This window comes from Esox lucius, chromosome 15 (genome assembly GCF_011004845.1).
Source record: "Esox lucius isolate fEsoLuc1 chromosome 15, fEsoLuc1.pri, whole genome shotgun sequence".
Classification (NCBI taxonomy): Eukaryota; Metazoa; Chordata; class Actinopteri; order Esociformes; family Esocidae; genus Esox; species Esox lucius.
Window position 1 is genome coordinate 19,082,942 of NC_047583.1, and position 21,690 is coordinate 19,104,631.

At 42.6% G+C, this 21,690-nt stretch overlaps 1 protein-coding gene across 4 annotated transcripts in view; it reads left to right on the forward strand.

Annotated features, from left to right (window-relative positions):
* adck1 (aarF domain containing kinase 1) overlaps positions 1-21,369 on the forward strand; it is a 123,058-nt gene extending 101,689 nt beyond the window's left edge. The window contains exons 10-11 of one of the 4 annotated variants that reach the window (XM_034297449.1): positions 15,010-15,203; positions 20,054-21,369. In XM_034297449.1, coding sequence (XP_034153340.1) covers positions 15,010-15,203; positions 20,054-20,183 — 324 coding nt within the window. In that variant the 3' untranslated portion in view covers positions 20,184-21,369. Of the gene's footprint in view, positions 1-1,793; positions 1,889-2,630; positions 7,497-15,009; positions 15,204-20,053 lie in introns of those variants that run through there. The other 3 variants (XM_029125556.2, XM_029125555.2, XM_034297450.1) reach the window with 3 other exon arrangements.
* Positions 21,370-21,690: the final 321 nt, after the last annotated feature.

The following is a 21,690-nucleotide window of genomic DNA, read 5'->3' on the forward strand; positions in this document are numbered from 1 at the left end:
GCTTGACAAAAGGAGGGGGTTTTGTGTGTGTGCGTTTGTCTAGAAACAACACTTAGACACCAGTGGGAAGGATTTGGAGGAGATTACACATCAGAGTTTTAATGAGTGGGCAGAAGGAGATTTGGAAGTTTAGGTTTCCTCAACTCTGGATGTGGTCAGAATGGCACTGCCTTAGGGAGGATCTAACAACCTGTTCTATGCTCTTCTCCTCCCTGCTCCCTCTCTCTGTCACAAAATGAACTTCCTTCCTCAACATTCTTCCTCTCTCTTACAAAACAGTGATCAATAATAGACAGACTGCATGATGGGGGGGGGGGGTAACATTAGACGCTGTATGAACAGAGCAACTTGATGTTCTTCTGGACACAGTAGTTATTCAGCACTTCAATTGAGCCTTCATATCTGAGAGAGCACAAAGGGGCTGTGGTAAAGCAGCCGTGTGTGAGTGTGTCCGTTTCAGTAATAAGGATGGGTTCAGTGTGTACCATCCTGTAGTTTTTGTACTGGGGTGGAGTGGCAATTACATAGGCAGGGACAGACTGATCAAGAGAGAGCTTTCATCTGAGAAAGAGAGGGGGGAAATAAAATGAGGTAGGAGAAGAGTGGAGATGGGTGATGAGACTGGACAGATAGAAGGGGAGGTTAAATAAATGAGGAGAAAGAGTAAAAACATCATTTGGGTTGGCGGTGGGGTCATCAATGAGACTTAACAGACACTGGTCACAAAGAAACACATTAAAAAAGGAAATGGTCACACACAAGATGTGTTCGAACAAGGAAATGGTCATTAAAATAAAATCAGAAGAATTGAAGGTCAAAGTCAAATACTTTTATTTATCAAATGCACCAAATAACATGTTATCATTCTGAAAAAGGAAATTCTTGTGACATGGCACACAGCATCTATACAGTAAGCATTAAGATAGACATATAAAGCAAAAATATAACAAAAAACTACATAATGTAAACTAGCAGCAATTCCAATGAGTATAGAAAGAGGTATATGGATAGAAATATTTCATGACCTTAATATTAGAAATATACACATTTATATCATGTACATTTGACCTCACGATAACCTCAGTCAGATCAGCAGGTGTAAGGTCACGTACATTTACCTGACGACCTCAGTCAGATCAGCAGGTGTAAGGTCATGTACATTTACCTGATGACCTCAGTCAGATCAGCAGGTGTAAGGTCATGTACATTTACATGATGACCTCAGTCAGATCAGCAGGTGTAAGGTCATGTACATTTACCTGATGACCTCAGTCAGATCAGCAGGTGTAAGGTCACGAACATTTACCTGATGACCTCAGTCAGATCAGCAGGTGTAAGGTCATGTACATTTACCTGATGACCTCAGTCAGATCTGCAGGTGTAAGGTCACTTACATTTACCTGATGACCTCAGTCAGATCACCAGGTGTAAGGTCATGTACATTTACCTGATGACCTCAGTCAGATCAGCAGGTGTAAGGTCACGTACATTTACCTGAGGACCTCAGTCAGATCAGCAGGTGTAAGGTCACGTACATTTACCTGACGACCTCAGTCAGATTAGCAGGTGTAAGGTCAGGTACATTTACCTGACAACCTCAGTCCGATCAGCAGGTGTCCAACCCTTTCCTTATCTTGATACTTTAACAATAAATTCTTACCAATTACTTATAAGACTCACCTGACTGTTTTTTCATCTCAGTTTGTGCACAGTGCCAATATACACTCAAACAACAGGTTGTGTCAAAGTTAAAAACCAAAATGAATGTCTCCCCCTGCCTTTGTCTGAGTCAGGTTTTGCAGGTAAGGGGCTGGTGCCCTGGAGATGTCTCAGCCAGTGAATCCAGGTGCTTGGTTGGGTTTCCTCTATCTTACCTTTATTCTACCAGGTAAGTCAATTGAAAACACGTTCTGATTTATTCAAATTCAGAAAATTGCCTGGAGGTGGGCTTTAGGCATATTGACTATTTTGGGGACATCCAATGACAGGGCAAATGGCCCTGGTTATGTTTCCGATTTTGTCTGCTGTCTTTCCTCATCTTTAAAAGTGAGTGCCAATATAATGCAATGAGCAGTAATGACCACAGCTTTATTGAAGTCACACGTGTACCATCCTACCTCATGTGACTTGTTATTGTCCAGTCACCAAGAACTTCATACAAATCCTTGGGTGTGAAGTGACAGAAAGACATGGTGAAAACTGATGACGCACATGCGCTCACACTCAGACAATCTCTGAGGCCATACAGCTCGCCTTCCACTCTGTTTGTTAGGCTCCCAAACACAACAAAAAGTGGGAGCATTAGCAGTGAATTGGAATGAATGCAATTTACATTTATTGAGGCACGGAAAAGCTCTTGTTTCAAGGCTGAATGGAAAGCAGCAATCACCAATGCCGACTCAAAGAGAGAGAGAGACAGAGAGAGAGAGAAATAGCGAGAGAGAGACACAACAACAGACACAGAAAGATAGAGTCGGGTTTGGGAGAGAGGGGGTTGTAGGGTGGTGACAGAGGGGAAACAGAATGGAGAGAGAGAGAGAGACAGAAGGAGTAGTACAGGCTTTGTGTGCATGACCTTTCTATAATGATATGCTGCCATAGGCAAACCCAGCTTTCTCTCTCTCTCACAGATTATGTGCACACTGTCTGCAAAATGAGGTGGAAACGGAGCTGCGCTTTCTAACCTCCTGCCAAATATATGAACACTGTGAAGGCTTCAATGTTGCCGAACACTAAAAATACAGCAGGATGGTTGTAATCATGAGACCAGAGGCATGAATTAAGTTCAATTGTGTATTATAAGGAGTGGTTCTTTTCTTTTTTATAAAAGCAAGTAGTAATCCACAGGATAAAGGTACAATAGATAGTACAGTACAGGTAAATAATAGTGCAGTTAAATAAGGAACAAAATATTCCAGTCCATGACCGTGTAAACACACAAACAAAAGCCAATAACACATGGTTATTTATAGATGGGGGAAATAAAGCATGCTATCACTAGCATTAGCTAATTTAATCCACTACTGTGATTTGTTGTCTTTTTGTGTCGAGTCTCTTCTAATATCCAAAGATCTTCAGTTATCAGCCTGAGGGCACTTAAGTAGGGCAGAGACAAGACAGTTGTTAGAGAACAACAGGTGAATCTAATCATCTCTACCCTACTCACCCCTCAATCTTGGTTCGATGTGGGTCCTCGAGTCCCCAGGATGCCATTCCCTCACAAAACAGAGATATTCCAGAGACATGCCATTCCCTCACAACACAGAGATATTCCAGAGACATGCCCTTCCCTCACAACACAGAGATATTCCAGAGATATGCCATTCCCTCACAACACAGAGATATTCCAGAGATATGCCATTCCCTCACAACACAGAGATATTCCAGAGACATGCCCTTCCCTCACAACACAGAGATATTCCAGAGATATGCCATTCCCTCACAACACAGAGATATTCCAGAGATATGCCATTCCCTAACAACACAGATATATTCCAGAGACATGCCATTCCTTCACAACACAGAGATATTCCAGAGATATGCCATTCCCTTACAACACAGAGATATTCCTCCGGGCTTACAGGCCCACAAAGAATATCAAATCAAAACAAACGCTGATAAACTCCCATGTCTGTTAAGGAAAACACTACATTGTGCAATCACAGCTGCCATAAGAAACAGGCTACAAGTTGAGCACAGAGAACATTGTAAACACAACCAATATTAATTTATTATTGCAGAAATGCATTTATCCCTTTGAAAGTTGTGTAATATGTATTTGGAATTTCTTCCACTTTTGATAGGAAAGGAGATGGAGGAGAGGGAAAGGAAAGCGAGGGAGTGCAGATTGACAGAAGGGGAGATATCAAGAGTAGGAGATAGATGTGTGAAGCAATGGATGGGAGAATGTAGTAATTCAAAAAAAAGGAAACTCAAATGTGCCAATGTGGAAAGAAGAAAGAGAATGAAAGAGAGAAAGATAAAGGAGAGATGAAGGGGAACAGACGAGAAAGAGCACATCCACTCTTTTGTCAGGTAATTGTTGAAAACACATGAAATCAGTCTGTCAGTCAGGGCCTTTCAAATGTCACTTTGTTTCTTGTCAACTCCACAAAGCATGTCCTCTTCGATCTCCTCCCATGCTTACCATGGAACATTGTGTGTATGTGGGAGGGGTGCGGACACTTGCGATGCGTGCGTGCGTTTGCATGTGTGTGTGTCCGTGTCCGAGCCCATGCGAGCGTATGTGTTCCAGCTGGAGAGGTTTACGGCGACCATGATAACTACCATCCACGTAGCCACCAAATGTTCTGAGATGATTGCATTCGCCTCAGAGTGCCACTTAGGTTCCCATGACAATGGCGTCCTGATTCCGAATATCCCATAATGATATAGAATCAACCTGACTTGACTTGATTGCATTTCCAATTCATCCAGTTTCAAAATGTTCTCGTCTCTGTGCCTGTTTGAACGACACATTCCTGTACGTACCTGTCAGTTCTGGCTGACAGACAGACAAAGTCAGACACCCTGGGTACATAAGCATTAGGTGTTTTTCTCCTGGTTCTCTGACCTGAAATTAAGTTATTGTGAAATATGGAAGACGCTTTACCCATGTAAAGAATGCCAATATGCTACACACACTCACACAAACACACACGATAGATCGTCCCCTTAAATCCTCTCTTTGCTTCTGATGTTTTGAGAAGCAGAGGACAAGAGAATGTCAGGTATCAGAGGAAATATTTTGAGATTCTAGCTATTTGCCGGTAAGCTGTTACACACAGGGTCAAAAACCGAGGAATAAACATTATTGGCCCCTGGCTTACTGCTGTTTTAGTTTTCAGTGGTAGAGGCATTTGATGTTCAGCTGGTTTTTAAGTGATGGGGCAGCTCCATAGAGTGCAGAGGACAGGGCTGAGGGCATACAACACACACACACACACTACTAACTCACAGACACAGTCCCTCTCACACACACACACACAGATGTTGGTTTTACTATCAAAGTGTGGACCAGCAATTAAGTACCAATAAAAAAATCCCTAATATGAACCCTAACCCAGTCCTTAACCTCACTAATTATAAACTGGGCCATACATGACGCCAGACTCACTAGTAACTACTTACTAGTGAGTAGTTACTTACTATTTGTCCCTCCAAGACAAATCCCCACTTTATCTCTGTTCACTCCTTAATGTCTGCCTCCCGAAAATAATTATGTGCTCTGATAGATGCCTTACTTGGGTCACTCCTAAAGTGAAGGCTTTCTTTGGTCATTATTCTTTTCAGTTCTCTGCTGCCAAAACAGGGAAAATTACAGACTCGTAAACCTGACCGTTTTATCACTCCTTACCAAGGTGATAATAGTAAATGAAGACTGAAACTACACATGAAAATATACTTTCATATACCGAAATGAAATAAGACATGATTTATTTACTTTTTGTTTTGCATCTGCCTTTGGCCAGATCGCTGCTGTAAATGAGAATTGGTTCTCAATCGGCTTACCTAAAAATGTACCTTCATGCCTACATTTTACATAATTGTTATCTTAATCCTAACCTTTACCCCAAATCAGGTCATTCTTTTTGTCAAAATGTTGTCACTTTGCATGATTTTTCTTGTTTTAATATTGTAGTAGAACGTTTGTTGCCCTGCATTTACAGTCTCCTTTGTTTATTTAAGGATGCAGACGGTTGAAAACATATTTAAAAGTGTTATTGTAGCTCATCTGTAAGGGTAATTAACAGTGGACACGTACAGGTCTGGGAAGGCGGTGGCCTTCCATTCCCAACATGAAACACTCTCCACAATCCCATTGTATTAAACCGTAGACATAACTTATGGTCAGCAAGTAACTTGTAGAATTTGTTTGTGAAGGTTGCTTCTTCATACATGCCTATATGAATGAAGGTTCACTAGTAATTGTGCAGACTTTTCAAATTTCTGCCTGAATTTCCAAGACACTATAAGATAGTAAGATAGGACTTCCCACTCTCTCTGTCTCTCACTCTCTCTCACACACTCACGCTCTCACACACACACGCACACACACACACAATGGGGAGAAAAGAAGGATAATTCAGAGGAAATAACAGAGCTTCCTGATCATCTCACACACACACACACACACACCAACAGAGACCTACACAAACACTTAAGCACACACTGGAGAAGTAATGGACAAAGTGCAGTCAGCAGTTCACTGTAGCAAATAGATCTATGCACAACCAACAAGCAGGGAATTCTGTGTTGACTGAGGTCGTAATGCATGGTTTAAATCTACCAATGAGCACACACCATCAATCATTAAGGACACAGTATACATAGAAATATACCAATGACGAGTTAAGACTTGTGAGTCAGGAAGTGTTTATTCCGAGAGTGGTTAAGCGCATTTTACTGTGTTTATTTTGATCTCCAAAAGCTTCTACTTTAGCCTGTTACATGACTCTGCTAAACTCTGGACAGGATTATAACCCCACACGCACATACTGAAGAAAATCTCAGGATAATAGACATTAAAAGTCGATTAGACTACTTTAAAAGACCTCTGTGTATTTCAGTTGGTAAAGCATGCCACACGTCTGCTAAACAAGTACATTGCACGCTATACAATAAGACACACATTAGTTTGACGGATTTAATGGGTGGAAATAAATGAATGTGTGTAAACAGCCCCTGACCTTCACTCCCATGGTTGCAAGTTTGAATCCATGGAGATTAGCTTTCTCACACTAAATCCCCATTTTCTTTAGCTAGTTATTTAGCTACATCTCATTTGTAGCATATTATACCTATTTGTAAATTTGTAAGATGATATGTTTTAGTAGAATTTGTAACATTATGGGAAGGTTTAACAGACACATATTAAGACTAGGCCTAATATGTGTCTGTTAAACTGGCCCTATATGTTTAAGTAGCTCAATGGAATATAATGTAACGTTACATATTACACACATTCGGCTGTCATAGATTTACGTATATCAAAGTAAAATTATGGAAATAAAATGATTTTATTTATCAAATAACATTCTTTTGACAGGGCACATGACATATACGCTGTAAGAATTAGGACTTGTTCTTTGTCTTTTTTGCACTAACTAGCAGCAATTCCAAAGGGTGAAGAATTGGGTATAAGAACAATATGGGTCATAATAATAAATATTATAAATATATGTGTAATATGCCTATGAATTGTACATTAAAATAATTCAGGAATAGGGTCCCGTCGCAAAATTCGAGTTTGGCTTTTTATTACATTTTATAGAGGTCCACATTCAGAGCTTTGTAATGGTATGTACAACAGTACCATTTGATAAAATAATGGGAAATATATGCTGCTTTAAAATGTTATAATCTGCTCTACTCTACTCTGAGAAAAAACTCTTGAGAGATTCACACTTGCCAGAAAGCTGGTCTTTGTTTATGACCATTCAGCCTAGTTCGCACTCACTTAGGGCTTAACCCCACCCAGCTATTTAAGTATTCAAATGGGGACACTGACCTCTGTGCTAAACTGGTCTGGTTGGACTCCTAAAAAACACATATTATATATAGTGGATATAAAAAGTCTACACATTCCCTGTTAAAATACCAGGTTCTTTGGTGTAAAAGAATGAGACGGATAAATCATGTCAGAACTTTTTCCACCTTTAATGTGACCTATAACGTCAACAATTCAATAGAAAAATAAACTGAAATATTTGAGGGGGCCAAATAAAAAAAATAAACTCACAATAACCTGGTTGCATAAGTGTTGCACACCTTTTAAACTAATACTTTGTTGAAGCACCTTTTGATTTTATTACAGCACTCAGTCTTTTTGGGATAAGAGACTATTAGCATGGCACATCTGATGACCCAATATTTGCCCACTCATCTTTGCAAAAGTGCTCCAAATCTGTCAGATTGCGAGGACATCTTCTGTGCACAGCCCTCTTCATATCACCCCACAGATGTTCAATTGGATTCATGTCTGGGCTCTGGCTGGGCCATTCCAAAAATCTTCTTCTGGTGAAGCCATGCTTTTGTGGATTTGGATGTGTGCGTTGGGTCGTTGTCGTGCCTGAAAAAGACTTTCAAACGGACCCCTGAAGGTTTTGTGCCAAAAACTGGCATTTCGAACTGTTCATAATTCCCTCCACCCTGACTAAGGCCTCGGTTCCAGCTGAAGAAAAACTGCCCCAAAGCATGATTCTGCCACCACCATGCTTTACTGTGGGTATGGTGTTCTTTGGGTGATGTGTAGTGTTGTTTTTGCGCCAAACATACCTTTTGGAATTATGGCCAAAAAGTTCAACCTTGGTTTCATCAGACCATAACACATTCTCCGACGTGCTTTAGGGGGACTTGATGTTTGAATACTTTAGCCAGGCTTGGAGATTTTTCTTTGTAAGGAAATGCTTCTGTCTTGCCACCCTACCCCATAGCCCATTCATATGAAGAACACAGGAGATTGTTGTTACATGTAGCACATAGCCAGTACTTGCCAGAAATTCCTGCAGATCCTTTAATGTTGCTTTAGGCCTCTTGCAAGGCTCCCTGACTAGTTTTCGTCACGTCTTATCATCAATTTCTGAGGGACGTCCAGTTCTTTTTTAATGTCTCTGTTGTTCCATATTTTCTACACTTGATTATGACTGTCTTCACTGTGTTGCATGGTATATCTAATGCTTTGGAAATAATTTTGTACCCTTCTCCTGACTGATATCTTTCAACAATGAGATCCCTCAGATGCTTTGGAAGCTCTCTCAGACCATGGCTTTTGCTCTGAGATCCAACTAAGAAAATCTTACTAGAACAGCTGAACTTTATTTGTGATTAATCAGAGTCAATTTAAATGATGGCAGTTGTGTAATGACTTCTATTTAACATGAGTTTGAATGTGATTGGTTAATTCTGAACACAGCCACATCCCCAGTTATGCACACTTATGCAACCAGGTTATTGGTTTTTATTTTTCATTTTTCCCCTTCAAAGATTTTCAATTGAATTGTTCACAGTATAGGTCACATTAAAAGTGAAAAAAGTTCTGACATGATGTATCTTTGTCTCATTCTTTTACATCACAAAAACCTGGCATTTTAACAGGGGTGTGTAGACTATTTATATCAACTGTAAAACCAAACAAAATTAAAGTTTTTCCACATGCACTTGATAAGTGCATGTGGATAGTTTGAGTGCAGATAGTTTGAGTGCAAGTGGACAGCCACTGAACCGTTTAGCAGTCTTAATGTACTGATGGACTAGGTTGTCCACATCTCTTTTTTTCATCTACCCATAATAGCTGGTCATAATCTCACACACACACACACACACACACACACACCTGGTCAAACAGGTAGCTAATTACTGAAATAAGTGACTTGCACACTTTTGTGAAGACAATGGAAACATAGCTCGGCATAATCACCACTGCCCAGAAACACACCTAGCTATCTGCATTCATGGTTCAGCTAGAAAGCCAACATACAAGAATGTTACTGTATTATTTATTAAAGTATTGCTAATCATCAGGCAAAGCTATCAACCCAACGAACAAGCTAGAAAGCAGGAAATGTTAGCTAGCTGGTATGTTTACATCATTACCTAACTAGCTAAAGGTAACAGTAACTTTAGTAGCTGTAACTAGATAACGAGCAATGCAAAGGACCTTCAACTTTCTGGAAGGGAATTTTGTAGCTAGTTAGCAAACGTTAGATATACCCGTATACATGTAGGAATGTTTCGCGGCAGACTTGATACCCTCTGATTACATACGAAGTCCTTTGTCGTTTATGTTTGGTCTGTTGACTTTTTCCATTGTCTCTGTCATGGATGCCCTTTGTTTGTGAAAGAAATCTCCACATTTGCAATGAAATGCATGAATTTTGTCAATTTCCTTCTCATACGCTGCAGGATATTCCACTGATTCCATCACACGGTCAACATCTGTGACAAAACTGTACATCTGTAGTTCTCTGACAAAGTTTTGAGTAGTATTCAAGCCTGGGGTTTTCCTCATTGTCCAATTCATCTTCCGAGTCTGAGAGAGTAATGGCATCATTGTCCTCCAGGAAGTATTCTCTCACAACTTGTTCCCATTCAGATTTGTTTACAACGCCAGCTAAATTCTGCGAAGTGATCGAGAGCTCTAGCAACACGTTCGCACTTTCCCAATTTGGAAATTCCCAGGATCGCAACTAGGGGTGGGTATTGGCAAGTACGAATGATCCTTCCACAGGTTCTCCTACAGAAACCTTGTTACGACTTTTACTTCCTCTAGATAGTCAAGTTTTACCTCCACCATTATATCTGATTTGCTTTTGCCACTGACCGTTTTAACAGCTTATTAGCCAGTAATATGCTTACTAGCATCTACTAACTTCCTAGGAATAAAACATAAGAATTGAGCAATTTCTAGCGAGACTGAAGATTAACTTTTCCATGCCAGAAACAGTCTCAATATAATCGTATACAGTTTCAGTTAAGGCTTACTATAACGTAACTACTGTATGTTAAGCCAGCAAATGTGTTTGTCTATCCTGACCCAAAACGCATGCACGGATGCGTCCTTCGAAAATCCACCAGAAACAGTCGCAATATAACCATAAACTGTTTTATTTCAGGCTTACTATAATATAGATACGAATGGTTTTAGCCAGAAAAGGTTTCCTCTATACGGAATAATTCATAATGTGTAATTCACTTAGCCTGCGAGGATATACAAACTCATCTATAGTACACAAGTCCACTTCTCTAACCACTAAGCCGTTTAACTAGGGTCGGACGTCGCTCGCTCAGTAAGAGACATTCGCTCTTCTTGGCCGGCTCTGCTTACACGGTCCTGCAAAAAGTACCACTCAATTTTATATGACTTAGAACTTCTTAATGTAACTCTGTAGGCCCCAATATAATTCTAGAATGCTGCTGTAGATTACTGAGAATTCTCAAAGTAAATCATAGTTTCTCACACATTTCAAACAGACATATAACAATTACACGTTGACTTTGTTTTAAAGAGCACACACTTCTTTAATTTGACAACACATTAATGTAACTTGGAATAATATAATTTCTTAGCTCCCATTAACAATCAATAGAAATAAGAACGAACATCTATGTTTGCATAAAACAAAACACTGCAACGCGATAGAGCCAGCAGTTAAATTAGGTCCGTACAGCTAATGTGATCATAAAGTAAGCATAAGGCAAATCTCAAGACATACACATTTTTAAAGATGATAGGGGGAAGTATGTGTCACATCTTTTGGCAGATGTAGGATATCATCGCAGTCAAGTGACAACGTTGTCAGCAAAGCACAACATTACTGCCTCCACTATTTCCTAGCTAGTGAAAGTGACAGTTTTGCTGCACAAGCAAAACACATTTGCAGGCAGACAACTTTATTTGAGTCTGACAAACAAAACAAACCAGACAATTAGTGTCTAATGTCCTTTTCCATATTTGAATGAAACCGAAAGAAACGCGAGAAAACAACCAATTAGCCAACTGCACAGCTACTGCTACACTTTCCATTCCAAGACCAAGCAGGCAACCACTTGCTTTTCTATCAAGTTATAACCACATGGTTGCTGTTGTCATCTAAAAGATGTTACCAACATTACACAGCATGAAATATGGACAACACTAAACTTATATCCGCAGTGTAATTGTTACTCACCTCAACATCATTATCGCTTTCAAAGAGCAAGGACGTTTCTAACCTCGTATCACCAAACCCAGAAACAATCTCTTCTAACATAAGTCGTGGCCGCTTTGGTGCTAGCATTTTGAGTGAAGAAATTCATAAAACAAAAGTCAAATGGTAATTTTGTACGTTTGCCCACTGACAAAGAAATGATCAGTATATCATTTTAATGGTAGGTTTATTTGAACAGTGAGAGTTAGAAGAACAACAAAATCCAGAAAAAATTGCATGTTCAAAATGTTATAAATTGATTTGCATTTTAATGAGTGAAATAAGTATTTGATCCCCATCAGAAAAATGTCTGGCTCCCATGTGTCTTTTATACAGGTAACGAGCTGAGATTAGGAGCACACTTTTAAGTGCTCCTATAACCTCAGCTTGTTACCTGTATAAAAGACACCTGTCCACAGAAGCAAATACATATTTCACTCATTAAAATGCAAATCAAATCATAACATTTGTTGACATGCGTTTTTCTGTTTTTTTTTTTTTTTGTTATTCTGTCTCTCACTGTTCAAATAAGTCTACCATTAAAATTATAGACTGATAATTTCTTTGTCAGTGGGCAAACATACAAAATCAGCAGGGGATCAAATCGCGTTTTTTACATAAAATCGTTGTATTGGCACAGCACTAATCGCAAGGATACTGACCAAGAAGTCGCGTTATAAGCCGGTGACTTGATAGACCAAACAGAACTCAATATGTCAGCATGTCCAGCCCCTTCATTATCTCAGCTAATACAGGAAAAGTTGTGTATTTTCCATTGTTTAAACAAGGGTTTGAGTGTGATTTTTTTTCTGTTTATACTTCGTACACTAGTTAGATATTAAGTCACATTAAAAGGTCACAACTTCAAGAAGGCATTTCTGCAAAAAAGACAAAATGTCCCAGATTTTTTTTTTCATTTTACAAAGGGCTCTCCTGAAAAGTAGTGACATGCGACTTAGCCCATTTTCCTGAAATCTGTAAGACATCAGAGCATTTGAAACAACATATTTATATATAAGTAAATTAAGTTTAATATCCTCTCCAGGCAATTTCTCACATGGAATAGCCTTCATCTCTCAGAACAAGAATAGACTGACGAGTTTCAGAAGAAGGTTCTTTGTTTCTGGCCATTTTGAGCCTGTAATCAAACGCTGATGCTGAAGATACTGAACAAGTCCAAAGAAGGCCAGTTTTACTGCTTCTTTAATTAGCACAACAGTTATCAGCGGTGCTAACATAATCGCAAAATGATTTTCTAATGATCAATTTGCCTTTTAAAATTATAAACTTGGATTAGCCAACACAACGTGCCATTGGAACACATGAGTGATGGTTGCTGATAATTGGACTCTGTACGCCAATGTATATAATCCATGAAAAATCTGCTGTTTCCAGCTACATAGTCATTTGCAACATTAACCATGTCTAGACTTTATTTCTGATCAATTTCATGTTATTTAAATAGACAAAAATAGCTTTTTATTCAAAAACAAGGACCTTTCTAAGACCCCAAACCTGTGAATGGTAGTGTATATTTTGACTGTTGTCATTGCTTTGGTAAATGTTTTATAATAGCAATACAGTGCATTGGAGGCTTGTGGTCTAATAACAGCCCTTAGTTGTGGTATATTGGCCAGACACCGTACCCCCTTGTTACTTATTGCTTATTGTATATTGATAGTCCACCAACATGGACCTCATCTCAACATGGAGATCATCGTTATACTTGCCACTCTACAGTAAGCCATGAACCACGTGATTGGAGGAGACAGCAGACACACAGTACTCTGAGGGCACCACCCTGTGGGTTGTTAGCCTGGGGGGAGAGTAGGTGGCCCTCCCCTGTAGTTAATCAGACGTCAAATTGTGTAGTCTCTGGCATAGTTAAGTCAAAACTGGCTCTGGTTTTGGCCCATGAAAACGTGAACATTTGGATTTGGTAGGGAATTTACTGGCAAAAACTTTTTCGAGAAGGAACTTTCAAGAAATGCTGTAAATTGTGAGGAAGGGTCGACCAACCCCCAGCTAGCAGCCCTGTCCCAGTCAGGGAAAGGATTTGTGGGGCACTTTCAATCAATCAACTACGAAAAGTACACCAGGCTTACTGCGTCGTTGTTGTGAGTCTACTTTCCCAATAAAATAGCCTAAGTAAGCCATTCAACTGTAAAATATATATACGCCTAATGGTGTGTATGTGCATCATAACTAGTAACTAGTAACTGTCATAACTACCGCACCTTACACCAGTGCATCTTGGGTGTAAGACCTTAAATGGCCATGCCTGGTCATAGATTCTGTCCTTTTCATGGCCAGCCTGAATTTAGGAGTGTGTAAAATATAGAAAAAAGGAACAACCCTCTGTATATGTTGACAGGTAGTTTTGAGGGGTGCCACTTACCAGCGTGATCTATTTGATATATGCACCCTCAATGCTGCTGGCTCCTGTGGGGAGAGAAACCATGTGATGTCCCCAGAATTTATTTCATGGAAGTTATGCATTTTTAAACACTGCTGTGGATTTAGGAAGAAACAGTTAACCAGAGTGTAAAGGTCACAATGATGAGTACTGAATGTGGGGTGATTGCATTGTGGTAAATTCAATATAATTTACTGAGAAGCTTTTGAACACTAAGCCTAGACTGTTGCTATAATCAAAGTAATATGTTATTTTTACTAGGGTATACTTAGCAGTGTGGGTGAAGGATGCTTTTTTGTGGAATATAACATTTAACTTTATAACTGTAACTGTCGTCAATGTGTTTAGAGGACTGCTGGTTCACACCCACACATCGCTGCAAGACCCATGGGCTGGTTGGACAGTGGAGAAAGCATATGGACATACTGTAACTCTGAGCCATTCAGGGTATGGCAGGGCAGGTAGAAGTCAGATCCAACTGAAGAGGTCAAGCTGTTGGCCAGACAGTGGATGAGGAAGCAGCCAGCAGCAAGCATAGATACGTTAATATACCAAGAAAATAGGATGTGCCCAAGAATCAAATCTAGAGGATCAACCATACCGCCAGAGGTGCGGACCGCTGGCCCTCAGATTTGACACATTGTACCCAGGAAGATGAATTGTTTTTAAACCCGGCTAGACAGAATGCCAGATCTTGAATTATTTGCTAATGCTATAAGCTTGTCGGGTTTAGGAAGGAGACTGATGTTAATATGCTTAAATCCTAGGTTTCTGGCTTTTGTGGCTGGCCTCATTTTTGCCAAATCTGTCAAGAATCATACAGTATATAAAGGCAAACGTTCTCCACTCTGCCTTTTTATTTCATTATAATTTGCATGTGCTTCTGTCAATGAATCTCTGTGGCAGGATGTGGAGATCAGAAGGAATGCAGCCCTGTACCTCCCCCAGATCAGTGACCTGCTGAACCGCGTGCCCCGTCAGATGCTGCTCCTGCTGAAGAGCAACGACCTACTCAGAGGCATCGAGACCACCCTGCAAACCAGAGCTTCGTCCTCGTCCTTCATCATCATGTCCCGATGCTGCACCAGGGCTATAGCCAGGTAGAACATGACCTCTCACCTCTGAACCCATCTCTCCCAACCCTTCAGATGAAGGGCCAATAATTACAGAACAGCTAGTCTGCTTAGTGTATCCTTCCAGCTCTGCCCAATGCCCCAACTATAAATAATAGTTATACGTTTAATTTCCAGAATAAAACAAGGTTGCGGGTCATATCGCTTATTCTGTGCTGTTCATCTCTGAGTGACCTCTGACGCTTATCAGTCCACCGCCAGTATATATGTGTCCCTCCGGACAGGACGCATGCTTCAACGAACACATTTGTATCAGATCTAAGGTTTCAGTGGCCATCATTATTTTCGCTTGAGGAAAACGTCAACATCTCACAGCCCACCCTCTCCAGATCTGCCTGGGTGTGTAATTGGGTGGCTGAATGCTGTGCTGTGATTATATTTTACTTTTGGTGGCAGTCAGCAGTGGCCATATTGATTCAGTCTCACTGTTTTAATGAACAACTCAATGATTGTTTCGCAGAAAAGAAAGAAGATGATTACGACATTGTGGAGGGAGGAGAGACATGGAGGGGTGAGAGTAATGGAAGACTACCAAAAAAAAAAGGGGGGGGGGTGAGAGGGGCGGAAGAGGAGAGAGAAAATAGTTAGGATGAGTGTAGGGAGAAGGGAGATGGGGTAGAGGCTATGAGACATGAACCTCTATGTTTTGCTTCAGAAGCTCTCTTTTAGAACTAAGCTGTAGAACAACACAGAATGCAGATCTACATGACATTACATAGGTGTATTTTGGGCTTGAGGGAGCTAACCTGGCTAAAAGTCTTGCCATTCTGCTTTGGGAGATGCAATCATACCAACAGGGTTAGACCAAAACCAAAAATCACTTAATGATGTGTGTGTCCTTCTCAATGCTGTGTAATTGGTAGGCTAATTGGAGAGGAGGAATATTGTCACTTTAACTGAATGATAACCTGCCATTAGAAAGACAGAGCTGTCAGGTAGTTAACCCACCCCAAATCCACTCACACACTGGTTTATTATCAAAGTGAGGAGATATCATGCAATTTCCGATCAACCACACAGTGGAGATTTGAGGCCGCCACTTTAGCAAGCTGACGTTGTTCACCCTGTTTGACTTCAAAAGAGGTACATTTGCATTTCCTCACAAGGATCATACAGTACCTGCCATGGGATCCATTAAGTCCGCCATCACACATTTTCATGAAATTATTATTTATTGTACCCAAAGGCCAATCTTTATGTACCTTGATATTTCTCATTTTGAGTTTATATACCAAGCTCTCTTAATACAAACTTTTGCAGACCACTAGATCAAATAACATGGCCACTACTGACTAATAACATTAAAGTGGTTGTGTTTACATATGTAAATATGACAGCTGTCATAACACAACTTGGTAGATATTATGTTCACAATGTCAGGACATAAAGAGTGGAAGTTCACACCCCCTCACCCGGCATAGAGAAAATTCAAGGGCAACAGCTCTGGTGGACATTCCTGCAGTCAGCATGCCAATTGCACGCTCCCTCAAAACTTGCGACATCTGTGACATTGTGCTGTGTGATGAAACTGCACATTTTAGAGTGGCTTTTTATTGTGGCCAACCTAAGGCACACCTGTGCAATAATCATGCTGTCTAATCAGCATCTTGATATGCCACACCTGTGAGGTGAATGGATTATCTCGGCAAAGGAGAAGTGCTCACTAACACAAATTTAGACAGATTTGTGAACAATATTTGATAGAAATAGGCCTTTTGTGTACATAGAGAAAGTCTTAGATCTTTGGGTTCAGCTCATGATAAATGGGGGCAAAAACTAAAGTGTTGCGTTTATAATTTTGTTCAGTGTAATTGTGGTTTATTTTTCATCTGTTCTTAAAGTGGATTAAATATCAACACAATATAAACACTCATATACTACAAGTAGATACGACTTAATTGTAACACTTGTCGTGGTGTAGTGTTGGTTAGGAACCAGGCGCAGGCAGTAATCTCGTTTGTGGGTTTAATACTCAACAAACAAACCAAACACGAACGGAAAACAATACTAATGACTGTATGAAATAAAAGTGCGCAACATACGTCTTAGCAATAAACATTCAAACAGTACATTAAACAACACTCACCGATTAACTAACAAACAGCAACAATGACAGCGACAGCAACAATGATCCACAATGTGGGGAGCAGAGGGGAAACATATATACACATACAAACGAGCTAGATTGGGACCTGGTGTGGAAGATTGGAAACATGTGACAGTCCGGGATGTGTTCGTGAGATATGGGAACTTGTGAAAACATGGCACGGTGGCGCTGCTGCTCACCGCACCATGACAGTACCCCCCCCCAAAGGCCCGGCCACCGGACGGGCCAAGACGAACCCCAGCCCAAGGGAGGGGGGGCGGGGCAGCACAGTACCCCCATCGGCACAAACCCGCCGAGGGGGCGGAACAGCCGCGACTAACTAGGGTGGCGGAGCCGTCGGGACAGGCCGGGGAGGCAGAACCGGCTGAAGAACAGGAGCCGGCGGAGGGTCAGGGGCCGGGAGAGCCGACGGAGGGTCGGTAGCCGGCGGAGGGTCAGAGGCCGGGAGAGCCGACGGAGGGTCGGTAGCCGGCGGAGGGTCAGAGGCCGGGAGAGCCGACGGAGGGTCGGTAGCCGGAAGAGCCGAAGGAGGGTCGGTAGCCGGAAGAGCCGAAGGAGGGTCGGTAGCCGGAAGAGCCGAAGGAGGGTCGGTAGCCGGAAGAGCCGAAGGAGGGTCGGTAGCCGGAAGAGCCGAAGGAGGGTCGGTAGCCGGAAGAGCCGAAGGAGGGTCGGTAGCCGGAAGAGCCGAAGGAGGGTCGGTAGCCGGCGGAGGGTCAGAGGCCGGGAGAGCCGACGGAGGGTCGGTAGCCGGCGGAGGGTCAGAGGCCGGGAGAGCCGACGGTGGGTCGGTAGCCGGAAGAGCCGACGGTGGGTCGGTAGCCGGAAGAGCCGACGGTGGGTCGGTAGCCGGAAGAGCCGACGGTGGGTCGGTAGCCGGAAGAGCCGACGGTGGGTCGGTAGCCGGAAGACCCGAAGGAGGGACCGGGGCGGCCGGGACAGGAAGGGGCGCCGGGGCGGCCGGGACAGGAAGGGGCGCCGGGGCGGCCGGGACAGGAAGGGGCGCCGGGGCGGCCGGGACAGGAAGGGGCGCCGGGGCGGCCGGGACAGGAAGGGGCGGTGGCGCCGGGGCGGCCGGGACAGGAAGGGGCGCCGGGGCGGCCGGGACAGGAAGGGGCGGTGGCAGCCAAACCCCGGCAAGCTCAGGCGGTGCAGGCCACTCCTCCTCGGCCTCAGGCGGTGCAGGCCACGCCTCCTCGGCCTCAGGCGGTGCAGGCCACGCCTCCTCGGCCTCAGGCGGTGCAGGCCACGCCTCCTCGGCCTCAGGCGGTGCAGGCCACGCCTCCTCGGCCTCAGGCGGTGCAGGCCACGCCTCCTCGGCCTCAGGCGGTGCAGGCCGCTGCTGGCAGGTAGGAGGCGCTGGCTGCTGCTCCAATGCAGCAGGGGGCGCTGACTGCCGCTGCTGGCAGGTAGGAGGCGCTGGCTGCTGCTCCAATGCAGCAGGGGGCGCTGACTGCCGCTGCTGGCAGGTAGGAGGCGCTGGCTGCTGCTCCGATGCAGCAGGGGGCAATCGGCGCCGTGGCGCAGGGACAGGGGCGGCGGAAGGCCGCGGAGCAGGAAGCGGTGTGCGCCTAATTGCCAGCCTACAGCCTGGCCAGCCTGCACGGGGTCGAGGAGGCACCGGACATAGAGGGGGCGCCGTCGGGACTTCCCTCGGGCACCCTCTCAGCCCCCCCCTAAAATTTTCCTGGGGGGACCTCGGACCGGGCGTTGGGCACGTCGCCCTCTTCTTCCTCCGGCCTCGCCTCGCCTACGTCCTGTCCTTCCTGCCTCCTGCATGTCCTGCAGGAGACCCTTCACCAGCTCCCCTTGTTCTTTGGTGAGGGGCTTGACCACTCCATACTGGTCCATGCCCCACAGCGGCACCCCGAACCCATCTTGGGGCAACCCCCAGCACTGCTCCCCAAGGGGATCCTCCTCCACTCTCTCATAGACCGCTTCATCATCGTCCGATGAGAGGGAGTCAGACCCCCAATCGCCCCTCCACGTATACACCCTCACTGGAGGGGCTGCCTGCTGGCTCCAGTTGCGGTGGATCATTCTGTAACACTTGTCGTGGTGTAGTGTTGGTTAGGAACCAGGCGCAGGCAGTAATCTCGTTTGTGGGTTTAATACTCAACAAACAAACCAAACACGAACGGAAAACAATACTAATGACTGAATGAAATAAAAGTGTGCAACATGCGTCTTAGCAATAAACATTCAAACAGTACATTAAACAACACTCACCGATTAACTAACAGACAGCAACAATGATCCACAATGTGGGGAGCAGAGGGGAAACATATATACACATACAAACGAGCTAGATTGGGACCTGGTGTGGAAGATTGGAAACATGTGACAGTCCGGGATGTGTTCGTGAGATATGGGAACTTGTGAAAACATGGCACGGTGGCGCTGCTGCTCACCGCACCATGACATTAATACATACTTAATATTTTGTAAAAATGGCTTCTGAATGTTTTGACAAACTTAAATCTTCAGCGCTAGCGTGGGCTGTAATACTTTTCATGGTTTGTTAAAATAGAATCCACTGTCTACTTTTTTGCTTTGTTTCTCTTCCTGTGTTTTCGTCTTTCTCTTTCTTATTCTGTCTTATTGTCTCATTCTGTAATTTTGACCCGCTCTGTGTATTTCTCTGTCTACTGTCCTCTTCTTTTACTTTCCCTTGCGTGTTCCTAACATGAAATCGCTTCCTGTTTCCTGCCAGGCACAAGCGGAGCAAGGCGAGATCGAGGTTGAGGCGTCTTCAGATTACCTTATCCGAGTCTCTGACACTGTGGCAGATTGGCCTGTACGAACTGTTCCTGTGGGTCAAGGAATTGATGCTAGGAGGCTGACTCAGCAGACTGCTCAACTGTTTTTAGTTTACACAATGATGTAAAAAAAGCAGACACACACGCACAACTAATTATGACTAAATGTCTCCTTTAAACACAGAAAATACAGAAAAGTTACAAATGAAAGTTTCTGGGTCAAGTGTCCAATTCTACCATGGGTACATTTAATAAAATGGTAAATTCAGGGACAGTGCAATATGCCATTGTTGTCGAGATATGTATTGTAAAATAATCATTTTTTACAATAGTGTCTGGTAAATAGTGTGTAAAATGAAAACATAATACACAGTGTTGATTATATTGTCAAAGGCACCTGATCGTACTTAAGACAACAACGCCTGTCTCTCTATTCACTTACATTAGCTATATTGGTACTGTATTCATATGTACACTGAAGAGATTTCATTTCTGTTCAGAAATTGTTGGGCCTTTTGCAAAGTTCGATTCCTGTGGTTTATTTCTCCATCTATACCTCTTTTTACCCTAATTCTCACTTGATTCTACATTGTCTTTACCTCCCTTTCTCTTCAACCAAAAACAATAGTTTTTATAGATTTTTGTGGCCTTACTATGTTATATTAAGGAGCTAGGAATTTGACTAACTCAAAAATGTACTGGAGGCCAATCTGCCCTGAAGGAAGAAATGTATGTGATTGATTCACTCAATGCAGAGGGTGGAGCTTACATCCCAACTCTGAAGTCACTCTAAATCAATTTTAAGTGTAAAACAATTAAGGCAAGAGGAAAGGTTGGAGGTTTGGGTAGGGACCAGCACTAACCCTGGTCAAATGCCCATCCAGTGCATTTAGCCGATGAAATGCACTTCATTGAGTCAACAAATCACAAGAATTTCCTCATCCAGACAGATGCCAGTCCGTTTGATAAAGTAAAACTCTCACGCTATTATTGAACTGTTGTATTTTATTGTACCTGAACCTTTGTCAGTGTACCAACAAAGTCTCTGTTGCATTGGTAATGATATAGTTTTATTCTAATTACATTTTATTCTTTGTTATCTTAGAATATGTTTTACTTTGTACATTTCTTTAAGCTGACATTTTCTGTTTATTCTATTTATTGGTGGGGCAATTAGTGGAGAGGCAATGGGAATAGAATCCAGAATCCATACTGAACCGAGTCTGTTACCTTTATTGTATGTTCTGTAATAAAACTGTATTCTACCGTGGTTCCTATCGTTGTCATTAAAAACATCCAACGTGTCAAACAGACTTCTTCAGACATCCTGTGAGATGAGTGAAATGTTTTGATGGTCAGTGGCAAGAAAGTGTTGAAACAATTTTATAAGAGGAAGCAGCATATTATAAATGTGTGTAGAAACTTTTTTTGAGTTAACTTACTAAAAGTAAAATGAAACATCCTATTAGTTGGAGACTTAATCAAGCTTGTTCTACAACTACAGGGCTACAGGTAACACATCAACTAATTGAAGTCACCGATACCATGGAAAGCATTGCACCAGTCAAACCAAATCTAACAGAAAATTGTG